At 41.2% G+C, this 13654-nt stretch overlaps 1 protein-coding gene across 1 annotated transcript in view; it reads right to left on the bottom strand.

Moving 5' to 3' along the window:
- CANX (calnexin) overlaps nucleotides 1-13654 on the bottom strand; it is a 229809-nt gene that overhangs the window by 46691 nt on the left and 169464 nt on the right. Inside the window, exons 7-8 of the mRNA XM_053719642.1 lie at nucleotides 9857-9976; nucleotides 8347-8503 (exon numbers count right to left, since the gene is read on the bottom strand). Coding sequence (XP_053575617.1) covers nucleotides 8347-8503; nucleotides 9857-9976 — 277 coding nt within the window. The remainder of the gene's footprint in view (nucleotides 1-8346; nucleotides 8504-9856; nucleotides 9977-13654) is intronic.

The following is a 13654-nucleotide window of genomic DNA, read 5'->3' as shown; positions in this document are numbered from 1 at the left end:
CACGAGTCAACCATGGTATTGTGGTAAGTTTTTGTTTAGTTAATTTGGGACCCCAGCAAAGCAACCCCCAAATGAGATGAGCCCGCTATGTCATGTTCAAGTTTAACCCAGGTTTTTTTGATCAAAGTTAGTGAACCAGTCTTGGATTTTTTGGAGAAAGATTGCCTGTCTATATTTAGTCAAGTCCGGGACTCCCGTGCCCCCTTGAGAGCGTGGGAGAGACATTATCTGTTTATTAATTCTAGCTGGTTTTCTATTCCATATATACTCTAAAATGTGGTTTTGAGGAATGTGGGTGGTAGCGGGATAGGGAGTGTTTGAAATAAATATAATATTTTTGGGAGTATAGTCATTTTAAATGCATTAATTCTCCCTAGCCAGGTAATATTACGCGAACGCCATGACAAGTCCATAATTAACGTGTTCTGTAAGGGCTTATAATTAGCGTCAAAAAGGTCCGTCGAGGTAGGGGTTAGGTATATACCTAAGTATTTCATTTTTTTTACGTTGCCATCTAAATGGGCAGGATAGTTGTAATACTTGCACGTTGTTAATGGGTAGAGTTATGTTCATGATTTCCGACTTGGTATCATTAATCAAAAAGTTATAGACCGCTCGGAATTCCTTGAATAGATTTAGGAGAATTGGGATGGCCTTGATTGGATCAGTTAGATTAAAAAAAAAAAAAAAAAAAAAGGATGTCGTCCGCGTAAAGCATTTTATGCGACGTACCTGCAATATTTAAGCCTTCTACAGACTGGAGAGAGCGAACCCGGACAGCAAGGGCCTCGACAAGACAGGCGAAAAGAAGAGGGGATAACGGGCAGCCTTGACGCGTGCCATTGGAGATGGGAAAAGGTTTGGACAAGGAACCATTGATCCGCACTCTGGCAGAGGGGTCAATATACAGAGCGAATAGTTTAGAAATAAAGTCAGACCCTATACCAAATTTGGCCAGCATCGCTTTGAGAAAGTGCCAACAGATGCAGTGATCTGCCTTTTCCGCGTCCGTTTACACTATGGCCAGCGGGATTCTCCCCATGGAGGCGTAGTCTATTAGATGAAGAGCTCTATTGGTGTTATACCTAGCCTCCCTGGAGGGTATAAACACAACCTGGTCTTTCCCAATGATATTGGGTAGGAGTGGATTGAGCCTTTCAGCCAACAACTTGGCGTAAATTTTTATATCTGTGTTTAACAGAGAGATTGGTCTATAATGTTCGACTCTATCCAGGCTCTTTCCCAGGTTGGGAATGACAGATATGGGCTTCTAGTGCTTGCGGGAGAAATGGGTAATCTACAGATAAGGAATTGTATAATGTTAAGAGGTGAAGGATAAGGTGTTCTTTAATTTTTTTATAATAGTAGCTGGTGAACCCGTCTGGACCAGGAGCTTTACCAGATTGTGATTTGGGGGAATTTTAGTTTGTCGAGAAATAGTCTGATCTTTTGAGGTCTACTAAGATCAGCCTGGGGGAAAGGAGTGTGGTTCGGAGTGTGATAAGTTATATAGTGATTCATAGTAAGCCCTAAACGATTCTGCAATTTGCTCGGTGGAGGATTGTGTCTGGTTAAGTTTATTTTTAATTCCTAGTATGTATGATTTATGGGTCCTACGCTTCAGTTTCCGTGCAAAGAGACTACTGCATTTATTATCACCATTATAAAAGATTTGCTGCAACTTGAGGGCTTGCAGTTTATTCTCATACAACATGTAAGTTTTTTCCTGAGTTCTGAGCCTCTCTAGATCTATGTTTATAGTGGTGTTTGCAGGGTTTAGAAGTTGAGACGCTTCTAGGTTCTCTAGGTTATTTAAATGACACTCCTTAACCAAAAAGATAGGGAGGTCGAAGTAGCCTTCTGCCCCTTACGCTTCCCCCAAATAGACACCAAACAGGAAGATTGTCTAAACTCCTTAGTATGATAAACGAAATACAGCAGCACTTCTTAAAAAGGACCTTTATTAGGACATAGTCACCAACTAACAAAAAAATAGCGACGTTTCAAATTAACATTCCTTAATCATGTCTGATCAGTAACAGGAAATGAAAGAATTTATACACAAGTAGTAAAGATAACAACCAATCGTATGCATACCACTTCCTTGCTCCCTCTAGTGTACAGGTTCAATTATTGCACATATATACAAAAACTTAAAAGCAAAAAATAATTAAAATATTGCACATACCCTAAATAATACACTTTAATTCTAAACTTAAAACTGATTCTATGCCCATAGGACATAAACAGAGCATATGGTATGCATGATTGGTTGTTACCTTTACTACAGGTGCATAAATTCTGTCATTTCCTGTTACTGATCAGGCATGATTAAGGATTGTTAATCCGAAACGTTGCTGTTTTTTTTCGTTAGTTGGTGACCATATGTCCTAATAAAGGTCCTTTTTAAGAAGTGCTGCTGTATTTCGTTTATCATACGTGAGGAATTGGCAGTATCCTGGAAACAGCGTGCACTCAAGAAGGAGGGTGCTGGACTCTTGTTGTGTATATATTAAAGGGACAGTCAAGTCCCAAAATTTTTTTCATGATTTAAATAGAGCATGTAATTTTAAACAACTTCCCAATTTACTTTTATCACCAATTTTGCTTTGTTCTCTTGGTATTCTTAGTTGAAAGCTAAACCTAGGAGGTTCATATGCCAATTTCTTAGACCTTGAAGACTGCCTCTAATCTGAATACATTTTGACCACTAGAGGGCATTAGTTCACATGTTTCATATAGATAACATTGAGCTCATGCACGTAAAGTGACATAGGAGTGAGCACTGATTGGCTAAACTGCATGTCTGTCAAAAGAACTGAAATAAGGGGGCAGTCAGCAGAAGCTTAGATACAAGATAATTACAGAGATAAAACGTGTATTATTATAACTGTGTTGGATATGCAAAACTGGGGAATAGGTAATAAAGGGATTATCTTTCTTTTTAAACAAAAATTCTGGTGTTGACTGTCCCTTTAAACTCCTTAGTAGCCTGAAGATAGAACTTCAGGCGCAAACCACATCCAAATTGTGAAGGAAGCGTTCCTTCGATGAAGGATTAGGACATAAGGAAGGAACCACAATCTTCTGATTGATGTTGCGATCTGACACAAACTTAGGAAGAAAACCTAATTTAGTACGTAAAACTGCCGTATCTGCATGAAAAATCAAATAAGGGTGCTCACATTGCAGAGCAGAGATCTCAGAAACTCTGAGTGCAGAGGCAATAGTCAATAAAGAGAACCTTCCAAGAGAACAATTTAATGTCAACGGAATGCAGAGGCTCAAACGGAACCGGTTGCAAAACCTGAAGAACAAGATTAAGGTTCCAAGGAGGAGCCCCAGATCTAAATACAGGTCTGATCCAAATCAGAGCCACTGCTCTGGAAGCTCAGTCTCTTGTGCAATAAAACCGACAGGGCCAAAATCTTTCCCTTCAGGGAACTAGCAGAAAGGCCCTTCTCCAGCCCATCCTGGAGAAAAGACAAGATCCTGGCAACCTTAACTCTGTGCCAGGAAAAACCGCGCTCTACACACCAGAATAAGTAGGACCTCCACACCTTGTGGTAGATACGCCGAGTAACTGGTTTACGAGCTTGAATAAGAGTATCAATGACACTCTCAGAGAAACCTTTCTTGGCTAAGACTAAGCGTTCAATCTCCACGCAGTCAGCCTCAGAATCTAGATTTTTATGAACAAATGGACCTAGTGTCAGCAGGTCTCTGCGACAAGGTAACTTCCACGGAGAAGATGAGGACATCCCCACTAGATCCGAACCACATCCTTCGCAGCCACGATGAAGCAATGAGTATTACCGATACCCGCTTCTGCTTGATGCGGGCCACCACTCGAAGAAGAAGCGGTATTGGAGGAAAAATATATGAGTTTGAACCTCCAGGGCACTGCTAGTGCATCTATTAGATCCGTACCTAGGTAGCTTGGTATTGAGACGGGACACCACGAGATCTATCTCCAGCGTCCCCCACTTGCCGCATATCTCTGCAAACACCTCAGGGTGGAGAGACTATTCCCCTGAATGGAAGGATTGCCTGCTGAGAAAATCCACCTCCCAGTTGTCCACACCCAGAATGTGGATCACTGACAGCAAAAAGCTGTGGGCCTCCGCCCACTACAGAATCTGAGATACTTCCTTCATCGCCAAGGAATTTGTTTCCCCCTGATGGTTGATGTACGCCACCAAGGTTATATTATCTGTTCGGAATATGATAAACTGGGACGAACCCAGAAGTGGCCAAGCCTTCAAGACCTTGAAGATTGCCCGTAGTTCCAAAATATTGATCGGGAGGACTCCTGAGTGCACAACTCCTGTACCTTCCTGGCACCCCAAACAGCTCCCCATCCGGATAGGCTTTAGTCCGTAGTCACAATCCCCATGGATGGTCTTAAGAAGCATGTCCCTCGGGACAGATGATCTGGACAGAGCCACCAAGAGAGCGATTCTCTAGACCAGCTGTCTAATACAATCAGTTGAGACAGATCTGAATGATCGCCATTCCACTGCCTCAGCATGCACAGTTGTAAAGGTCTGAGACGGAACCTGGCAAAAGGAATGATGTCCATGCAGGACACCATAAGACCAATCACCTCCATACACAGCCACAGAGGAACTCAAGGAGGTCCAGAGGGCAAGACATGCAGAAGTTAGCTTGCAACGTCTCTTGTCTGTTAGAAATATCTTCAAGGATATCAAGTCTATTATAGTACCCAGGAATTCCACCCTGGTACTTGGGATAAGAACCCTTTTCCAAGTTTATCTTCCATCCATGTGATCGAAGAAGACTGAGAAGGGACTCTGAGAATTCTTCCTTAAGACGAAAGGATGGTGCTTGCACCAGAATATCGCAATACCCTGAGTTCTGGCAATGGCTAGAAGAGCCCCCAGAACCTTCGTAAAGATTCTGGGAGCAGTAGCTAAGCCAAACGGAAGGGCAATGAACTGGAAGTGCTGGTCCAGGAATGCAAACCTCAGGAACTGAAAGTGTTCCCTGTGGATTGGAACATGATGGTAAGCGTCCTTCAGATCCATAGTGGTCATAAACTGGCCTTCCTAAATCAAAAGGATAAACCTTATTGTCTCCATCTTGAAGGAAGGGACACTGAGAAATTTATTTAGGCACTTTAGGTCCAGAATTGGGCGGAAAGTTCCCTTCTTCTTTGGGACCACGAAAAGGTTTGAATAAAATCCCAAACCTCTTTCTTGGATAGCCACCGGGACAACAACTGAGGATAGATCCCGAAGGCACCCTAGAAAGGCATTCCTCTTTTCTGGTAGACAGATTCGAGAGCAGGGATCTGCCCCTTGGCGGATGAGATTTGAAGCCTCTCTTGTATCCCTGAGATATTGCCTCCAGGACCCATGGATCCTGTACGTCCTTGAACCAGGAGTCTGAAAAAAAAAGACAGTCTGCCCCCTACACGATCCGATCCCGGATCAGGGGCCGCCCATTCATGCCGATTTGTTTTCGGCGGGCTTCTTATTCTGCTTGGATTTATTCCAGGACTGAGCTGGCTTACAGGTACTCCTGGAGGATTGTTGTCCTTAGGATTTGTCAGAACGAAAATTAGAAGATTGTCGTCCCTTAGACTTGTTCTTATCTTGCGGTAGGAAGGCACCCTTGCCTCCGATAACCGTGGAAATAATGGAGTCCAGGCCTGGACCAAATAAAATCTTTCCCCTGATGGGAAGAGAAAGGAGTCTGGACTTAGAAGTCATATCTGCAGACCAAGACTTTAACCAGAGCACCCGGTGGGCTAGGACCGCAAAGCCAGAGGCCTTTGCATTTAGGCAAATAATTTGCATCACAGATAAAATAATTAGCAATTCTCAGAGCTTTAATTCTGTCTTGAATATCCTCAAGGGGAGACTCCACCTTGCACCAGTAGGTAGCTGCTCCGGCAACCGCAGCTGCCGGTTGAAAGAAAAATCCTGTATGTAGAAACATCTTTCTCAGAAAGGTTTCCATTTTCTTAGCCATCGGCATCTGAACGAAGAACTATCCTCAAGAGATATAGTAGTACGTTTAGCAAGCGTAGAGATAGCACCATCCACCTTAGGTATGGAGTCCCACAAATCCAGTTGAGAGTCCAGGGCCGGGAACAACTTAAAGTAGACGAGGGTGAAAAGGAAGAACCAATTCTTTCCCATTCGTTCTTAATAATGTTAGCCATTTTAACCGTCACAGGAAAAGTCAAAGGAACTTTCCTGTCTTCATAAACTGTCTAATTTAGGTATCATAGGTTCTTCAGGCAGCGCGGCCTTTGGAACCTCTAACGTAGACAGAACCTCCTTTAATAAAAAAACACAAGTGCTCAAATTTAAATCTAAAGGACGGTTCCTCCATAGCAGGAGGCTTAGACGCTAAGGACTCCAACCCAGAAAGTTCACCCTCTGAAGCTACAGAGGTTAACTCATCAATGGATAACTGGGACATAATAGCTAAATCCGATAAATATTTAGATTACTCTGGTTCAGGAGAGCTGTGTTTAACCTATTGCGTTAGAGCGAGGTAATGCACTGAGGGCTGCAGATACCGCCGTTTGTAACTGCGCAGCAGAGTCTCAGGAAGAAGGCTCCCTCCAGATGGAGGATTAGATGTGCTACGGTGAAAGTGCATTTTGAGAAGATAATGTAACAAGGGTAGTAATCTCACTGGACCCCGAGTCCTGAGAGGTAGACGGCTCAGAGGGACTAAGAGCCTTAGCAGGCTTGTCTCCCTTCTTAGACTTTATAAACGGTGTTAAGGCATGTGGAACATAATTTAGTGGGCGGGAAAACCACGGCCTCCTCACAATATAAACAGGTATGATTTAGTACAGGAGGAGTACCTTCTAACATCTGAGTCCTCCATAGCTCAGGTTATACTCACAGGAGGACACAAAAACTTTTATTATAGAAAACTACCCCTTTATACTCCCAATGGCTGGGGCACTCGCCACCTCCTAGACCCGGACAGTTAACAGAGGAAACGCTCTCCACAGATTCAAGTCTCTGCCGGAATGGAGGAAATGAACATAGACCACACCGGTCAGATGGAGTGCAAGACAGTATTTCCCCTGTTATTACAAGTACAGCAAGTAATAGGAGCTGTGCAAAACTTTAAAAAACGAAAGTGAAACTTAAGTGAAACCTGTTTGTTCCAGCCAAAAACACACAGTCTATCGGCCCAGGAAAAAAAAAAAATTCACACAAAGCAGCATGTAAATAATTAATACACTGATTAATTAATCCCAACTGTTCAATACACAACCTTCAGAGTATATTAACCCTGGATCCTATCAAGGTATAAAGGAGCCACGCTGACACTGTTATAGCGTTTTATGTGTAAAAATTGAAACAATCTTACCTCCAGGATGCATGCTGTGCAACAGAACACAGCCTCTCAAGTCTGACAGTCTTGTAGCAGCGCTCCTGACATGGACTTGAGTGAGAGAAAGCAGGCAGTGAAACTCGTCACTGATAGCTTAGGAGCTGTTAGCAGTAGTCTGGATGGTTTCGCAGGAAAATTTTCCCTGCATCTCCAGACTTTAACTTTCACTTTAATACTCAGAGGTTGACATGACCACTTAAAACTCCAGTCCTACCTCGAAGGGCAGATACCCTTTTTCAGGACTCTCCGAATATTCTGACACTTCTCTGCCACCTCCTAACGTGACGAAAGGCAAAGAATGACTGGGATAATGAGGAAGTGGTAGGGATATTTAAGCCTTTGGCTGGGGTGTGTCTGCCTCTTCCTGGTGGCCAGGTGTTGTATTTTTCAACAGTAAGGAATGAAGCCATGGACTCTCCCTATCTTAGCCGTTTCAAAAGTGTATTCAAAAGTGTTGTCTGTGAATTAGCATTATATAGTCCTAGGTATTAGCAATTTAAATACAGCACTTGCTCAGAGTGCCTATGGTGCTTGTTCATGGCTGACAAGATACAAGCCCCACTGGCTCTCTGAGAAGCTACAGTATTTTAAATGCTGGTGCACTGAAAATATCTAACTATACTTCACATGCACGTGCAGAGTAAAATGTTCACACTGAAACAGTGATAATTTTTACAAGAAGCATTTTTGATAATATATGTATATTGTAAATATGTTGCTATTCAAATATGTAATCATCTAGGTGCATTCTAATTTTGACCTGAATGTCCCTTTAAACTCATGACCACTGACAGTGAGATTCGTCTTCTTAAATGCACAGAATTACATTTGCAAAGTGACTCTGTATAGGGAATTCTATAGTATGTAGTACTTAACTGCACTCTTTAAAGCAAATTAACTTAGACATTTCAAACAATACCCAAGGGACATTGTGTTCTAACTAAGCATGGATGTTACCATTTTTTTCATTTTCTTTAGCCTCTTCCTCCTCCTCCTCTTCCTCCTCCTCCTCTTCTGCTTCATTGTTTTCTTCCTTTTCTTCTTCCTCCTCCTCCTCCTTTACATCAGGTTGGGGAGTGTCAGTCTTTTTGTACCCTGCATCAGCAGGTTGCTTCTGCAATGGCCAAAAAAGGCAACAATGTCTTAAGTCAGAATAAAGCATTTGCAGAATATGAGCGGTAACAAGGAAAAAAAAAAAAGAAGTTAATTCTGTATTTTAGAAGAATAAAGGATACATTTATACAAATCAATGAAAGGAACTTTTGATCATTTCTAATTTTAAAAATGAAAAATGGCTAAAAATGCATCAAGCTCTAAGAGTTGATTTGACTTCCTGAAACTGTAAAAACTCATATCATTTGCATTCACTATGTACTTTAAGTTTCCTTAATCAGTGAATATTTAGCACATTGAAATTACTACTGATTAATCAAATCTTGCCTATATGCAGACATTTCTTCTAGTATAGTTGCATATACATATTTCCATGCATATACGCACACATTTCCTCTAGTGTAGTTGCATATACGCACACATTTCCTCTAGTGTAGTTGCATATACGCACACATTTCCTCTAGTGTAGTTGCATATACGCACACATTTCCTCTAGTGTAGTTGCATATATACACACACATTTCCTCTAGTGTAGTTGCATATACGCACATTTCCTCTAGTGTAGTTGCATATATACACACACATTTCCTCTAGTGTAGTTGCATATATACACACACATTTCCTCTAGTGTAGTTGCATATATACACACACATTTCCTCTAGTGTAGTTGCATATATACACACACATTTCCTCTAGTGTAATTGCATATAGACAGACATTTCTTCTAGAGTAGTTGCATATACGCACGCATTTCCACTAGAGTAATTGCATATATGCACGCATTTCCACTAGTGTTATTGCATATATGCACACATTTCCTCAAGTGTAGTTGCATATACGCACACATTTCCACTAGTGTAATTGCATATACACAGACATTTCTTCTAGAGTAGTTGCATATACGCACGCATTTCCACTAGTGTAATTGCATATATGCACGCATTTCCACTAGTGTTATTGCATATATGCACACATTTCCTCTAGTTTAGTTGTATATACGCACACATTTCTTCTAGTTTAGTAGCATGTACATTTATCAAGCCCTGTTCCACCCAACGCTGTATATATCTAATACATGCCTGTCAGAGGTCTAGTGGATTGAAGGACACACAGTACTATACAAAATATGATGGTAATTATGCTCCTGATCATGATCTCCATCTAACATAGTATCAAGCAAGCAGGCAATTACATACAAATACTTATTCAAGTGTAAACCATGCTGAGAATCAGAGGCTGCTATAGTGGCGTAAGATTACTTCAGTAGAAAGCAAGTTAGTCACAACGGATATACTCCATGTTACCAAACAGATTTATCACACAAACAAAAAATGATTATCTGGCCATTAATTACCTTTCCAGAGCAGCAGAACAATATAACCAAGAAAACTGGCAAAGCCACTGTAAGAATGTATATGATCCAAAGCCAGGGTCTCTCCTCAGCTGCCGCCATCATTTGTCCCACAACACCTGGCTAAAAATAAGGTAATACAATAAATTACAATCATATGGAATGCATGCAGTACTATTCTCTCATCCCCTTGACTGCTATAGAGTGCTGTAACACATTCTTTACAATGCACTGAAGCCCTCTCTGGAAAAACAAAAAAACATAATTTATGTAAGAACTTACCTGATAAATTAATTTCTTTCATATTAGCAAGAGTCCATGAGCTAGTGACGTATGGGATATAAATTCCTACCAGGAGGGGCAAAGTTTCCCAAACCTCAAAATGCCTACAAATACACCCCTCACCACACCCACAATTCAGTTTAACGAATAGCCAAGAAGTGGGGTGATAAAAAAGTGCGAAAGCATATAAAATAAGGAATTGGAATAATTGTGCTTTATACAAAAAAATCATAACCACCACAAAAAAGGGCGGGCCTCATGGACTCTTGCTAATATGAAAGAAATGAATTTATCAGGTAAGTTCTTACATAAATTATGTTTTCTTTCATGTAATTAGCAAGAGTCCATGAGCTAGTGACGTATGGGATAATGATTACCCAAGATGTGGATCTTTCCACACAAGAGTCACTAGAGAGGGAGGGATAAAATAAAGACAGCCAATTCCTGCTGAAAATAATCCACACCCAAAATAAAGTTTAATGAAAAACATAAGCAGAAGATTCAAACTGAAACCGCTGCCTGAAGTACTTTTCTACCAAAAACTGCTTCAGAAGAAGAAAATACATCAAAATGGTAGAATTTAGTAAAAGTATGCAAAGAGGACCAAGTTGCTGCTTTGCAAATCTGGTCAACCGAAGCTTCATTCCTAAACACCCAGGAAGTAGAAACTGACCTAGTAGAATGAGCTGTAATCCTCTGAGGCGGAGTTTTACCCGACTCAACATAGGCAAGATGAATTAAAGATTTCAACCAAGATGCCAAAGAAATGGCAGAAGCTTTCTGGCCTTTTCTAGAACCGGAAAAGATAACAAAAAGACTAGAAGTCTTTCGGAAAGATTTAGTAGCTTCAACATAATATTTCAAAGCTCTAACAACATCCAAAGAATGCAATGATTTCTCCTTAGAATTCTTAGGATTAGGACATAATGAAGGAACCACAATTTCTCTACTAATGTTGTTGGAATTCACAACTTTAGGTAAAAATTCAAAAGAAGTTCGCAACACCGCCTTATCCTGATGAAAAATCAGAAAAGGAGACTCACAAGAAAGAGCAGATAATTCAGAAACTCTTCTGGCAGAAGAGATGGCCAAAAGGAACAAAACTTTCCAAGAAAGTAATTTAATGTCCAATGAATGCATAGGTTCAAATGGAGGAGCTTGAAGAGCCCCCAGAACCAAATTCAAACTCCAAGGAGGAGAAATTGACTTAATGACAGGTTTTATACGAACCAAAGCTTGTACAAAACAATGAATATCAGGAAGAATAGCAATCTTTCTGTGAAAAAGAACAGAAAGAGCAGAGATTTGTCCTTTCAAGGAACTTGCGGACAAACCCTTATCTAAACCATCCTGAAGAAACTGTAATATTCTCGGTATTCTAAAAGAATGCCAAGAAAAATGATGAGAAAGACACCAAGAAATATGTCTTCCAGACTCTATAATATATCTCTCTAGATACAGATTTACGAGCCTGTAACATAGTATTAATCACAGAGTCAGAGAAACCTCTTTGACCAAGAATCAAGCGTTCAATCTCCATACCTTTAAATTTAAGGATTTGAGATCCTGATGGAAAAAAGGACCTTGAGACAGAAGGTCTGGTCTTAACGGAAGAGTCCACGGTTGGCAAGAGGCCATCCGGACAAGATCCGCATACCAAAACCTGTGAGGCCATGCCGGAGCTACCAGCAGAACAAACGAGCATTCCTTCAGAATCTTGGAGATTACTCTTGGAAGAAGAACTAGAGGCGGAAAGATATAGGCAGGATGATACTTCCAAGGAAGTGATAATGCATCCACTGCCTCCGCCTGAGGATCCCGGGATCTGGACAGATACCTGGGAAGTCTCTTGTTTAGATGAGACGCCATCAGATCTATTTCTGGAAGTTCCCACATTTGAACAATTTGAAGAAATACCTCTGGGTGAAGAGACCATTCGCCCGGATGCAACGTTTGGCGACTGAGATAATCCGCTTCCCAATTGTCTATACCTGGGATATGAACCGCAGAGATTAGACAGGAGCTGGATTCCGCCCAAACCAAAATTCGAGATACTTCTTTCATAGCCAGAGGACTGTGAGTCCCTCCTTGATGATTGATGTATGCCACAGTTGTGACATTGTCTGTCTGAAAACAAATGAACGATTCTCTCTTCAGAAGAGGCCAAAACTGAAGAGCTCTGAAAATTGCACGGAGTTCTAAAATATTGATCGGTAATCTCACCTCCTGAGATTCCCAAACTCCTTGTGCCGTCAGAGATCCCCACACAGCTCCCCAACCTGTGAGACTTGCATCTGTTGAAATTACAGTCCAGGTCGGAAGCACAAAAGAAGCCCCCTGAATTAAACGATGGTGATCTGTCCACCACGTTAGAGAGTGTCGAACAATCGGTTTTAAAGATATTAATTGAGATATCTTAGTGTAATCCTTGCACCATTGATTCAGCATACAGAGCTGAAGAGGTCGCATGTGAAAACGAGCAAAGGGGATCGCGTCCGATGCAGCAGTCATAAGACCTAGAATTTCCATGCATAAGGCTACCGAAGGGAATGATTGTGACTGAAGGTTTCGACAAGCTGAAATCAATTTTAGACGTCTCTTGTCTGTCAAAGACAGAGTCATGGACACTGAATCTATCTGGAAACCCAGAAAGGTTACCCTTGTCTGAGGAATCAAAGAACTTTTTGGTAAATTGATCCTCCAACCATGATCTTGAAGAAACAACACAAGTCGATTCGTATGAGATTCTGCTAAATGTAAAGACTGAGCAAGTACCAAAATATCGTCCAAATAAGGAAATACCACAATACCCTGTTCTCTGATTACAGACAGAAGGGCACCGAGAACCTTTGAAAAAATTCTTGGAGCTGTAGCTAGGCCAAACGGTAGAGCCACAAACTGGTAATGCTTGTCCAGAAAAGAGAATCTCAGGAACTGATAGTGATCTGGATGAATCGGAATATGCAGATATGCATCCTGTAAATCTATTGTGGACATATAATTCCCTTGCTGAACAAAAGGCAAGATAGTCCTTACAGTTACCATCTTGAACGTTGGTATCCTTACATAATGATTCAATATTTTTAGATCCAGAACTGGTCTGAAGGAATTCTCCTTCTTTGGTACAATGAAGAGATTTGAATAAAACCCCATCCCCTGTTCCGGAACTGGAACTGGCATAATTACTCCAGCCAACTCTAGATCTGAAACAATTCAGAAATGCTTGAGCTTTCACTGGATTTACTGGGAAAGAAAAAATCTCTTTGCAGGAGGTCTCATCTTGAAACCAATTCTGTACCCTTCTGAAACAATGTTCTGAATCCAAAGATTGTGAACAGAATTGATCCAAATTTCTTTGAAAAAACGTAACCTGCCCCCTACCAGCTGAGCTGGAATGAGGGCCGCACCTTCATGTGGACTTAGAAGCAGGCTTTGCCTTTCTAGCAGGCTTGGATTTATTCCAGACTGGAGATGGTTTCCAAACTGAAACTGCTCCTGAGGACGAAAGGAACGAAAACG

Source organism: Bombina bombina, chromosome 6, assembly GCF_027579735.1.
Source record: "Bombina bombina isolate aBomBom1 chromosome 6, aBomBom1.pri, whole genome shotgun sequence".
Classification (NCBI taxonomy): domain Eukaryota; kingdom Metazoa; phylum Chordata; class Amphibia; order Anura; family Bombinatoridae; genus Bombina; species Bombina bombina.
The sequence above is the reverse complement of the archived record's forward strand: the minus strand, read 5'-3'. Positions and strand labels throughout refer to the sequence as shown.